At 44.9% G+C, this 13,669-nt stretch overlaps 1 protein-coding gene across 1 annotated transcript in view; it reads right to left on the bottom strand.

Moving 5' to 3' along the window:
• The window catches only part of EEPD1 (endonuclease/exonuclease/phosphatase family domain containing 1), a 63,723-nt gene that overhangs the window by 20,517 nt on the left and 29,537 nt on the right, over positions 1 to 13,669 (bottom strand). Inside the window, exon 2 of the mRNA XM_075143077.1 lies at positions 7,839 to 7,890. Within this exon, the coding sequence (XP_074999178.1) occupies positions 7,839 to 7,890 (52 nt within the window). The remainder of the gene's footprint in view (positions 1 to 7,838; positions 7,891 to 13,669) is intronic.

Here is a 13,669-nt window from a genome sequence, read left to right as displayed (position 1 = left end):
TGCTACATTAGGACATGTCATCTCACCTTTTTTTTTTTCAAGTCTCATACACGTCTACATTCTTTTTCACACCTCTAGCCCTTAATTTAAAGAGCCCAATTTGACACTGATTCCTCTCTGAAATAGCACATTCTTTATTTATAGGTTTGCATGAGTTTTCTGTCTTCACCCACTAGCACATCCTCCACAGAGTCTACGGGACCGTCCTCCAACCCTGACCAAAGTTCTGCTCTAACAGATGCAATGGACTCTGGCTCCCCACAGAGAGCATATGCATTACTTAATCACATGAACTACCGAAAAATGATTTGGGCTGACATTAAAACACTCTTGCTGCTATGTCAATCTATTAAAAAGAAAAAAAAAAAAAACAACAAAACACCCTTCCCCAAAATTGCTGACTATTCAGAACTGGTCCTGTTCTATGAACTTGCTTTGCCCTCTGCCATTTTCTAGAAGAAAGCCAGGAAAAAAAGGACCAACTAACACCACTATCACTTCTACCACCCACAAAAAAAACTTAAACACATGCCAGCATTTGTAAATGCATGTTTTCCACAATAACAGGTATACTTTCCTTCACCCTGAGATTTCTTGACCCCAGGGGGTGAAGTCTGAAAAAAAGACTTTGCACCCTGAGTATTACTTGCACTCAGATAAACAGGCAAGACAAGGGAAAGAGATAGGGGGAAATACAGGAAGGGTGTGGGAGAGCAAAAGAGTAAGTAATAGGGAATAAAAGGTGAGAAAAAGAATTAAAATAAACTCAGCTGGACGATTTGGAATAATGTCCTTTTACTCTGAGTGGCCAATCATTGACTCCATGGCAGCTTTGAAGGAACAGGGCAGGAGGACCTACTTCAGCTGATGAACTATGCAGAAGTCTGTCCCAAGGCTGAATTAGGCAAAGGGTACGGCGAGAGGCTTGATTCCACCTCTCCTCTCTGGGAATGGGGAACAGAAAAATGAGGCAGCAACAGGGCTGGAAGAGATTGATGAAAGGTCCCGAGTGAGTGGCCAAGTCTACATCTCCTTTTCCTGTTCTCTGAAAGCAAGACTGCTGTTTCCTTATCTGACTCTAGAGGACATCCAAATGTACTTAAGTTTCAAAGAGGTCAACCTCTTTCCGGAAAGGACAGTTCTAAGAAGAGGCAGTAAATATAACTCATTTACAGCAACTAATTCATTTGTTGCCAATTGCCTTATAATCTTTTTTAATCAATAGCTCCGAAGCGAAGCAAGATTGCAAGACAGGGCTCACTCTGTACAGGAGGACTGTGGCTTTTAAAAATATGCACACAAAGACTCAGTCCTGAACTAACTGCATTTCTGGGGTACACATCGAAACAATTCACACCGAAGAGGAAGGACCATCTTGGCATTGGAAGAGTGCCTGGGACTCAGGAGACTCAGGAGGATCACTTCCCGACTCTGGTCAAGTCGGTCATCTTGGATGACTCTGCCAAAATCATGTGATTTCCTTGTAACTCCAGCACGGCTCCATAAATCAAGGATAACCACAATTCTTCCCTACCTCTCTGGGACTGCTACATGATTGCACTCTCCAAAAAACTGAACAGCAGCAACAGTGCAGGATATTTTGGCTGCACGGGCAACAGATACATTCCAGGTGGCCCAACCCCAGTAGCCGTAGAGCTCAGACAGCAATGGTAGACCCTCACCCTGCAGGGGGGTGTCAACAGCCCCCTTCCCTGCTCTTCCTTCAGGAGACATTGATGGTAGCTCCCATGCCAGTGCTGGCTTATACACACGGAATGACGTTTGCCTGCAAGGGCAGCCTTGACTGCATGACCAGCCACTTGCTGCTTATACCGAGGAAGCGGTGACAGGCCAGATATACGGCCTCGGGTGACCAGCTGCTCCATGTCAAGGCATATTATAGATCACTTTCAACTGCCCTAGCAAACGCACACGCAAACATGCTTATATCCACGCAAGCAAGAAGCGATGTGCCTATGCTTACTCCTGCAAATGGAAAACAGCACCTCTTTTTCAAACACCGACAAGCTCCTAGGGATAACCTTTCACAAATAAACAACCTGCTCTGCTCCGAGAGGGATTTTATAAAGAACAGAGATTACAATGGGCTTAATCATGATTAAACACTGATCTGGCTCAATCTACTCAAAAGCAGACAAAAGATAAATAAAAACCTCCAGCAGATGCATTTCATACTGGAAATTCTGGAACCTCAATTGACGTCATACTTTTTATGTCCAGATAATATCTGGAGGAAACAGTACATTGGATCAAGAAAACAAAAGCAAATTTCTAGTTAAAATTCTCCGTGCTCTGTGTAGAAAGGAAAAGGCTACAGCAGGGAATGCACAACGCAGCTCAGCATTTTACAAACCCATTTTTGACTGTAGCTGAAATTGCACTATTAGAGCGATGCCACTAGAAAGAAACAAGCACTCCCTTTTGTCCTCATCTCCTGGGTCCTACCGTGTAAAAATGGGCAACATTAGTCATTGCATTTCCCCTCAGACAAAAGCTGCTTCTGATCAATGACAGGCAGGTTAATTTTCTTTTACTAAAATAATGCCACCTCCTCAGTGTCACCCCAGTTGTGGTGCACTGATTCCTCAGAGACAGTATGAAAATTCTGCACGATGGGAAGGGGTTGCATCTGGAGAACATCTCCCAAATACAGACATCTGGTCTTTCCTATGGGTGAGGAAACCCAGGAAACAGATTCCACATCACGGGAGACAACTCCAGCCATTGGTACTTGCTGAGGGAGGTGGAAAAAGTCAAAAAATGAGCACCGATCCTAGGGATTACTTGCTTACAATGCTAAGCTTCCCATTTTATTCAACAGGATAAAGACGTTCGCTTCGAGGAAAGAGAAATAACTCTTCATATCGGGGGGGGGGGGAGTTGAAATCCTATCTGGATGAGAAGGCTGATCAGAGTTTTCTCATTCTATCATCCCGACTCTTCATGTCCACAGCAGCAGAAATGCCCAATGGATGGCCACGTACGTCTGGCCAGCAGACAGAAGAGATCCCTTCCCGCACTAAGACGGCTAGAAGCTACGTTGCTGCCTCTCCTGGTGCCTAGCAAATCCTGTGCTTCAGAGCTACAGGACGCTGAATGTCAGGTGAAAGACTTTCAATCTCTTTTGATTTATGACCTCCAAAACGTCTCCAGTGAAGGTGAAAATCCCCTACAGACAATGTAAGCCTATTGTTAATTACTTTGTTCTTCTCACTTTCTTTTCACTGACCTCTTGGACGTAGCTCACAGTGCATAACTTTGCCATCACTGGCACAGACAGACCTTGAAACCTACGTGAAAGGTGAAACCTATGTTACTTATCCTGATTTTCAAGCTGCAAGTTATCAACTTCATCCCCGAGCAAAATCACAATTCTCACCCCAACTGCTACCACGCTTCAGCCCACCCAGCGTATCTCTCAGGCCAGTCTGGATAGATCACTTCCAACTTCAAGCAGAACAAGCATCACTTTGCAGATGAACTCCACACTTTCACAAACTGCTGAATCAGAGTTATGTGATTTGCATTTACTAGATGAGAAGCCAACAAGCTGCTCTGTCTTTGGGTCAAGTGGACAGTCCTTTCTCATCCCCAGTAACAGCAGATGCATTTGCTTATTAATACACAAATAGGAAACTGGGGTTACTGTTGCTTGTTCGCAAAGCAGGCTTACCTTATAAAAAGCTGTCAGGGGGTTACTAAATATAACGTTGTTGTACAGATTCTTTAACTTTCCTCAATAACCTACCTCTGAAGGACAAATGAGTTCAAGAGCCCCTGTTAACACCTGAAGAGCGCAGGGGGGAACATTTGACAGAATGCAAAGAATACTTTTATTTTTTTTACAATATGGATGACTCTTCCTGCACATCCTACTGGCATCAAGCACCAATAAGAATAATCATTTTGGCATACTTGTTGCCTATGGAAAAGGACTATAGATTTAAATGCTAAAACAGCAACCAATGTGAAATGTCACCTGGCTAGGCAGTTCAATCTGCTAATTACTTGAACAGATTTCTTTTTAAACTATAAAAACAGCATGTTCCTCAGGAGAATTATTTTTTCCCCTTCCCCAAATAAATACAATTAACACTTGCCAAGTAGAGTTCTTCATCTGCAATTAAGGACTTCCCGAAATCAGACCGAGTAAAGTACTCAAACACACGTTGGGGCAAGAGTGTCCCTGGGGGTCCCTCCCAGAGCTGTGCTTCTGGAAGAGGAAGAGATGCTTCATACAGGACGCGGCGCCAACAAACCTGCGTGCCCGAGATACTTCTTTCTAAAGCCTGAGTGGCCTTGAACCCTTGCGGGGACGAGGCTGTCACGACCGCAAGCCCTCCCCTGGCATCTCGCCGTCTGTGTTCGTTACTGCCTCCGGCAAACGGCAGCGGCACTGCTGAAGCGAAGGCACGCCAGCAACGCGGTCCCGCGGCAGCCGGGGCAAGCGCAGCGAGGAGGCAGGGGGAAGCAAACAGATCGATTTGAAGATTCAAGGTAAGACAAAATGCAGGTAATCACATGCTTGGTTTTAAGCTGCCGGTGAGACCGCTCACGTGGAATACGTGCTGGAAGGGGTCTGATGGGCTATGGCCAAAACAAACAGAAACAAGTCTGTCCCTGACCCAGAATTTTCTCCAGGTACAGACTCTTGTTCTTCTTACGTGACCTGGTCCTGTTTCACCGAGATAAATTATGACTTTCCTGTTCCTCTTAACGACAGCAAGCATGGTGCTGGGGTCCAGCTCCCTTCTGCGGTGCTTACAGGCGCCCGTGGCACCCCAGAGAAACAAACTGGCTGACGAGCAGCCTCCAAGGGTCAGACAAGCTTGTTCCGAGCCAGGACAAGCTGTAATTAAACCCAGCCAATCATCCCTTCTGTCTCGGCAACCCCAGGCATAAATGCAGCCAAGTGTGGTAGACCTTTGGCTTAAAGGGTCTTTTTGGCCAAACTTGCCAAAACATTAGGGTTTAGGAAATTAAACAAATAGAGTCTTTGCATGACACAAAGTTTCTTGCAGTGTGATCAGTTTATTTTCAATGGCCAAGGTGGAAAAAACATTTAAAGATAATACGGTATTTATCTAAGATAGTCAGAATGGCATTAAACCCTTTTGCTGTAAGTAATCGAGAAATAACTGATGTGCAGCTTTTGGAGCGCAGCAGAGCTCCACTACACGAGGGCAAAGCTTTTCGCGACGTACCCGCAGGGGGTTGCCATCTTCTCAAGACCTCAACGGTTCGAGTAGGTTCTCCCAGCCTGCTCCGACCGCCTGCTGCTTCATGTGCCTCGCCTCCCAGACCGTCATCCCGTTTCAAAAAGGTGACAGTAAACTGTGTTTTGCAGTGCCAAATAATTTTCTGATACTGTCTCAAGGCCCTGGTTCTCAAGAGACTCGCTACACACGCGCTTAACTTCAGTGTGATTTGGTTTAATGGAGCTAGTCTGCAGCACGAACACCAGTGTGCACCCGTAAGTCTTGTCAGGGGGCACTGCTGTTCGCCAGTTGCTTCTACTCACTCTGGGTTTCCACGCAAGTATCAAAAATATATAACAACACTTGCAAAGCTGAGCACTGAGTTTTAGAAATAATGAGGTTACAAAAGTTCAAAACCATCTATGATGGACTAGAAAGTGTCCTATAGGAAAAACACTTCTAAGTTATCATGCCCATAGCTACCTTAAAGAAAACTTCCCTTCAAAAGCCAGAAAAATCAATCTTGCAATGAATGTCACAATATTATCATTTAATAATAAATTCTGTATTCCTGCAGTATAATGCAGATAAATAATGAGTTACAAATACAAAACTCGACACGTGTTCTCAAAACCTGACTCTGCAAGCAGGCAGGACAAGGGATTTTGTTCTAGTCTACTTTTTGCCCCCTCCGTATTTAAAAAATAAAGACAGCAAATTTCTTTGAATTCCACCCTGTTATTTTCCAGAGGGCTAAGCTGGCCTTTTAAATTCTTTAAGCTTGGCATTGTATGAAAGCAGATATCAAACATTCAGAGAGCTCAATTTAGAAAGATCATTTTTCTGAGGCTGAGCCTTTCTGAAGAGCTTCCTGCAGAGCTCCAGACAATGCCTCGAACAGCCATTCCCACCAGGCTGAGGTCACTCGCCCTTGCCAAGCTGTGTTTTAGGAGGTGTTGGGCCAAAGGGAGCTGCAGACCCGACAGAAAGGTGGGAAGTGGACAGGGTGTGAGGTGCCAGAGAAGCCGACTGCTGCAAACGACAACAATTTGTGAATATTAACCTGTTTTGCACAATGAGTGGTTGAGAACCGTGTCTTCTTCGCACACAAAAAACTACAGTATCACCTGCCTAGTCCTCTGTGGCTGCCTTTTAACAAAATCCACCTCTTTGGGTCAAAATCTGAGTTCACCAAAGCCAATGAAGAGATGCTCCTCTTGAATTAACTGGGTTGTACATAGGACCTCTGTGAAACACATCTCCAAGTCAGTGGCAAAGCACAAGGCTGAAGCACCTGCTGCTGCTGGATTTTATTTTACCCGGTATTCCTAGAGTACCCAGCAGATGTAGCCATGGCGGTCTGGCTTTAACACCGTGCTGCACGACCTTCTCCTTCACACAGACAGGATTAGCTCGAGGTAGGAGAAGGTTTCCTCCTTCTTCCCTCAGCCTTGCCAGGTCACTCATAGGTACGGAGGGGCTGCTTGGGTCAGCAGCAGCTCAATGCCTGCCACAAGGCAGCAGTTTTCCCAGCAGGGCTCCGAGTCCTGTTGTTTTCTTTGAATCCTACCAAGTCTTTCATATTTCCATGCTGCCTCCCAGCTGGCTCCTCGGTCTTATAGATGAAGGAGCTGGTGCAAAAAGTGAAGGGAACCCACCAGTCCCAGCGTGGGCACTGGGAGTTCAGTCCTCCAGGCCAGCAAAATCATAAAACAGTAAGAAATACAACACTTGGTTCTTCACGCAGAAGGAAATGATCTGTAGGGTACTGCTGTGTTTACAATACCCTTGGCTAAAGAGCAACACCGGGTTTTATTATTTACAAACCCTCCAGCCTTTTGCGGCTACTGGTTTTGCTGCGGCTCCACAGGTGGGACCTCAGGCTGCTGAGGCACCAAGCCAACGGGAGGTCTTAGGCGCTGGACCAGGGGGACGAGCCCCCCGAACAGGACCACACTGTTAGGACGCAGGAAGCCATCGGCTCCGCACAGCTCCTCCTCTCTGCCCCCCCCCCAGCCAAGCACAGGCTGTTTGCAAACCCCACCATCCCTGGGACAGTGGATGGACGGCACATCCCTCAGCTCCCTGGAAGGCCAGGCTTAAAGGCAGGCCTATCCCTGCACAAGGCAGACAGGAGGAGAGCTCAGGCTAACAGACACCATATACTCGGCTGGTGTTAGGGCTGATGATGAGTAGCTGCTTTGATCCCTTCATCACTAAATTAAACCACATTTCTGCCAAGGCACCTCCTACCATTCTCCTGAGCTGGATGTTCAAAAGGGACTCCTCAGACACTCTTTCTGCTTCAGACATTCATTTGTGTTGGTTTAAATCATCTACTTATCCTAGCTGTTAGCAAGGAACTGATTTCGGGAAAGCTCATACAGGCAGGCTAGAGGCATTGCTTACCTGAAGCCCATTGTAAAATCAGAAAACACCAAAACTATGCGGTCAACTTGGACAAAACATTGCCCCTCTGCCTTCACGTACTACGTAGCTAGGAAGATGTCCTACCTTATGCTGCATGATTTTCTATACAGTTAGGAAGCCTGACTAACACAGAGGGCTTTAAGAGCCTAAATGTATTGTGACAGTTGTATTATTCATATTTTTAAATACCTTTTCCAGCGCTTCTCTATCGACCAGCTCCTGCACAGCCAAAAGCTTGATACTGTAAGAAAAAAGAGAGAAGAAAAGAATGAATCACTCCACTGCAAGCATTTCAGAAACACAAGTAACGGCAGAACTGAAGCTCTCTTTTTATGTTCTCACTTCACAAAAGAGTCTATAGAGGTACGGATACAAAAATTGCTCAGGATATAATAAACCAAAGCAAGAGAGAACCACTGTTACTTTGTTTGCTTTGAATTAGCTGTCCCAAACAGATTTTCTGGTTTCTGACTTACCAATGTTTCTGAATTCACCTTACAGAGAAACTGCATTAATCATTACATTTTTAATACCCTAAATTAACACTGAAGGATCTTCTGAACGACAAACATAGAGAAAGACTCTAAACATTTATATCATTTTTAGTCAGCTTTGTTCTTCAGTATCAACAGGGTTCTATGAGTCCCACGACAGTCATTCCCAGGCATTTACAATATTATATATGAGGTACAGTAAATAAGACAATCCAGCTCAAGAAATTTGAGGGAGATATGAGGGAAATGTGCATAACTGTTTGAAAGTAGGGTAGAGAGATAATCCATAATTATTATTTTGTAATGCCATTTGCTAATCAAAACCAAATTTCGTCACCTACTGAATCTTTTCTACGTTTACCTCTAGGGGCTAAATCCTGCACACTGAATTTTGTTCACTTCAACAAGGTTATGAGAGTTACTCAAGCAGGATTTTGCCCTGTAAGACAGATAAAATCACAGCTAAATCAAGGTATATAAGAGAACCTTGTACAACATCTATACTTTCATAATCAGTGTACTGAGTAATTTGAAATTATCCATCCTCCTTCAACTTCAGTGACTTGCATGTGTCACCATGTAGGGCAAAAGCCTAATCTTTTCCATGCTCAGGAATTTCAGGAAAAGACCTTGTTGCATCCCCACCAAGCTGCAGGGCTCACAGGACAGGTATGAACCTGAGAAGCATTGGCAAAGCATTGCCAGCAGGTCGAAGGAGGTGATCCTTCCCCTCTGCACAGCACTGGTGAGGACACACATCACACCTCCCCACCCCTGGGCACTCGCCATCCATGGTCCACAGCGGCTGCCTTGGCCAGAGAGCAGAAGGGATCAACAACACATCCACTTACGGAGCCGGGCATCTACTTTAGGACGGCACGGTTATGATTCAGCCCACCTAAACTTTAGCTCTCTACAGCTTTGGTGCCTCATCGAAGCTAAAGTTTAGATGTGCTATATGGTCAATGAAATGAGAGAGGAACCTCGCTTCCCCAGGGCAGTTCAATCCACCTATCCTGGCATCATCCCCTACGTCCTCCCACAAGGGCAGAAGCTGCTGTCACACCACCCTGCGCCAAGTCAGGCTTGCAGAAAGCTGGCAGCCTTTTTACACATGGAGTAGACTAGTATTGCAACTCTGACTGCTCACCTTCCTTACCCAGTCTTAAAACCAGTCGCTTAATATATTATCCTTGGACTCCAGAGGATAATGTCCTTTACCCAGGGATACAAAAACATTTGCGTGGCAGTGGAAGAATCAAATGATGCACACAAATATTGTTTAAATGACTCTCACGACTCTGTAGACAGACACAGCAAAGAGCCAGTATAGTTAGAAGCTCATATTCAAGACTGTGCGAATAGTTGACGTAGAAGTCTGCCAAAGGATATAATTTGTCATGTACTATAAGGAGTTTTATTAGCCTTTCAAAACCTCAGAGCAATGTTGCATAATTCTTGAACGTCCACAGACATCTTATACATTGATTATCTACGTCCATCCTGTAACAGCAGCTGGCAAAACGTAGCTTTAGTCCTGTCCTTCTACTGCGTTACAATGCTTTCCACTACAAGCATTCACAGCCTAACCCCTAAACACGAATGCGCGTTCACTTTAACGTACTTCTAGTTTTCAGATGTCTTCAAAGCATCATAAAAAGCCTATAGCCAATGAATTACAAAATAGCCCCAGACCATACATTTCCAGCCTGAGGAGGCTATTATTACTAAGACAGAGAGGGTGGAGATGGTTCAGAAAACAACGGGATAATCAGGAAAAAGAAAAAGGTATTCCATTAAAGCCCAACCACTACAGTAGCAGGGGGCGCATGATTTTCTGTTACCGTTTTGTGAACACATCAGGCTGTGCACAAGCATTCAGCTGAACGGGAAGGTACTTAGGGAAAGTACAAAGCCAATACAAGGTATTTTTTAACATCATTTTCCTGGCAATTCAGCCAGCAAGCAAAATAAAGATGGGATGTGCACCAAGCAAAAAAGGCACCTCCATTTAAAAAACACTGCAATATGGCATCCAACCCTGAACAGCAGAAGGAGCCTAGGCTGATGCATCTTGGAGAACAAAGCCCAATAACATTGGCAGTAGCAATGCAGCCACGATCAAGACCTGTCTCTGAATTCAGGGCTCACCTCTGTTGCAGCGCATTTCGGGAAAACACAGGACGGGTGAGAGGGAGGTAGTCTAACACGCATGTGGAGGCATCCAGGATGCTCACAGCCAGCTGGGCTGCTGCAAAGACTGCTTCAAGTCCGTGTGTACGTAGTTAAATCTAACATTTTGCCATTCCCTTCTGCAAGCTGTACAACAATGTGGTTTTTGTTATGCAAATTACTTTTGTCTTTTTCCTTTTGAAGCCAGAGACTTTTTGATCACTTAATCATCAAAAAGTAGAATTTATCAATCAAGGCTGCTGATGCTTCTACCAATTGACTGATTTATTTCCAGAACGTTAGTTGTGGATTATCTGACACTCAATAGCTGCAGAAGAAAGACACAGACTGCCCAAATGCAAGTACTGTTTTCATTAGAGATCATCACCTTAGTGTGCAAACCTACCCTCCCTCCCATTTACACTCGTAAAGCCCCACAAGATCTCCTTCAGCTGGTATGCTTTTATTTAAAACAAAGTATACCGAGTTACACAGAAGCAAGTAATAAAACAGGGAGCAGGAATCTTTTTACTTTATCTCATTATATTTACAGGGATGCTGTACTCTTGTTCAGAGCTGAAGAACCCATACAAAATGCTTATGTCCTGCAGGGATACTGCATATGCAGGGTCAGAAGCAAATCCGAATTCGATGTTGTTACATGATTTGCAACAACATTGGTTTGACTCTTGGTGAGAAAAAGACTTCCCTCTACTGTTATAAATTTACAGAGATCAATGTTTGCCCAGTATTTTATTCTTTTCTGCTCAGGTGACACCAGGTTATTTGTTCTGGGTCAAAAGGAATCAGCAAATGCAAATATCGGTCTTCATACAATCAGCTGCAAGATGCTTCTTTCCTTGAAGCATCATCGTGGATGCTGTCTCTGCCCATTGGATTACAGTCCACTACCTGGAAAATTGCTCTTGATAGTCAGTTATTTACTGCTATTTCTTCCAGCAATTCCAAGCAACATCTGTACGTGCTAATTTATGCAATGTCGGCTTGGAAATGCAGCTTCTTTCAAGGCTGCTGCTTTGGGGGTTTGATACTTTGAAAAGAAATCAGGCTGTTTGTTTAGGCACTACATCAGCAATCCTACAAACACTGAAAGCAGCTTATAACTACGTATGCTGTTTGTACTTTATGTGCTTGCCAATGATTTCAGAGTAGATGAGAATGTAGCTACTCGGTAACTGAGAGAGGAAAAAATCTCTAATAAAGCAGAAATGTAAAGAGCGTTACCAAAAGCCAATGCTGAAGCCCAAGGTCTTGCTGTCTACAATACAACACTTATGTACTCTGTTTATACACCACGGTGTCACTTCTTTCATCCTCACTTGTGGTATTTGAACGCTAACTCGTGAATAAAGTTGTAGAAAAACATATTTTCTGAAGACACTTTTTGGTTACTGGAGCACCTGCTCTAATCTACCAGCTTTAAAATATACTGGTAATAAATCTGTACTGCAACTAGCTATATCGACTTGACGAAAAGGGCCCTGCTTGTATCTGAAACCATATTAAAAATACTCACTCAATTACTTACATGATCTATTTAAAAAAAGCTATTGATATTAATATCCTGGCACCCCAGGCACACTCAAAATACTTGAAAACATGCAGTGATCAGGATGAAGGACTCTCCTCCAGCAGTAGAAATATGCAAACATGATGTGCTGTCAAGGAAACACATGACTCCCTCTTTTTTTGGCCATGAGTGATGCACGGCGTTCTCCTCTAAGGGAACTCCTTTTCGTTTCCAGAAGATGAGTCACAGTGCTGAGCGAACGCCTATAGCTACAGCACATTTCCACTCCTCAGGGTAGCATTGCAATCCTTTCCTCAAAGTCTTCCTACTTAAAAACAGGTAGCATTGTGTTCCTCTCTCTAATCCCACATACCCAGGCATAATTTAAGCCTTTTTAGCAACTTTCGCAATACTGCAAACTTGCCGACAGGTCCCTTGCTGGTTGGTGCGTTCCTATTCACCGTGAGCCATCATCGTGTTTTATTTGCGTTGAGCTTCACTTCCCAGCTTGAGTTTGCATTGCCCACAAAATCCCATCTGCTCTTGCAATAGGGGATATCAGGGTCTTCCTGAGAACTACTCCAGGGTCATCTGCCTGCAAACCAGCAAACCTATGGCTCTGCAGCAAGGCAGATGGGATAGACAGAACCTGCCGCGCAAGGCAGATCCAAGATCCATCCATGCAGAATGCACCTGAGGTCTTCACCTAAGGAAGAGAAGCTGCTTCCCCCTAAACCAACTTGAAGGGTGCTCTAGGATAGGGGTAGAGAGGAATTAGGATTACAGCCAGTTTCTGGACCACCCTTGCACGGCACTGGACTTGCAGCCACTATGGACACATGTCACTTGGCTGCCACTATCAAGGCAGAAGGTCCCCAGAGCAGAGCCCTGCATCGACAAGCACAGAGACCTGCATCTGCTGAGCTGACCCTGGGGTGGAGCTGAGGTTCCCACTCAGTGCAGAACCTGGTAATTTTGGGAAAAAGGGAAAGAGGAAGAAAACATGAAGCGTTAAGTTTGGCGATCAGAGAGTCAGCGAAGTGTTTAAGCAAACACTTAGCCTCACGACGGCGTCCTGCAGAAGGGGCCAGTCGCTGTGATGCAGGGCAGCTGCGAAGGTAAAGCAGCAAGACCCCAGCTGGAAGCCGTGCCTTCGCTCTCCACACCTTGTTAGCCTGCAAACAGCTGGTGCACGGTGAGTCTCCAGGCACGCCAGCACAGCCGGATTTACTACCACTTTGCTTTTCCTTCCCCGCAGCCAGCCTCCCTCCTCAGCCTGGAAGAGCAGAGCTCTCCGGACAGCCAGCGCTGCCTGTCTCCTCCCTGCGGGTCGGTACGGCACGTGGCTCATAGCCAGTCTTCACCGACCCGGGTTTGTCACCCAGCAGCAACGTGAACTGAGTATTGGTCTCAATTTGCTTTGCAAGCTTATACATTTTTGCTTGGGGTCTGAATTTTTCCAAAAATCTCATGCTTTTTATCAGTCAGTGCATAAGCCTGACTAAAGATAACAACATGAAGAAATTGACTTCTCTGAGTCTTCTGGCTCCTTCCTCAGCATACAGCTGTACCGAATCACGCTTCAGCAAGACTCACAGACATTATTATAAATAGCCTGTGCAAAACCCACTCAACCCCAAACGGTTCTTTTGAGCATCATTAAATCATTCCCTCCTCCCTCCTTTTCGGTCCATAAACTTTTCCCCTTTGTTCTTGAGATAAGATCCCAAAGCCATGTTATGGCCCACGGTGAAGTTTTATGGATGACTTACATATCCAAGAGCAGAGCATGGATGCACGTAAGAGAAGTGCCCCCAACTTAC

This window comes from Calonectris borealis, chromosome 2 (assembly GCF_964195595.1).
Source record: "Calonectris borealis chromosome 2, bCalBor7.hap1.2, whole genome shotgun sequence".
NCBI classification, from domain to species: Eukaryota; Metazoa; Chordata; class Aves; order Procellariiformes; family Procellariidae; genus Calonectris; species Calonectris borealis.
Note: the sequence above shows the minus strand (reverse complement) of the source record. Positions and strands in the feature narration are given on the sequence as shown.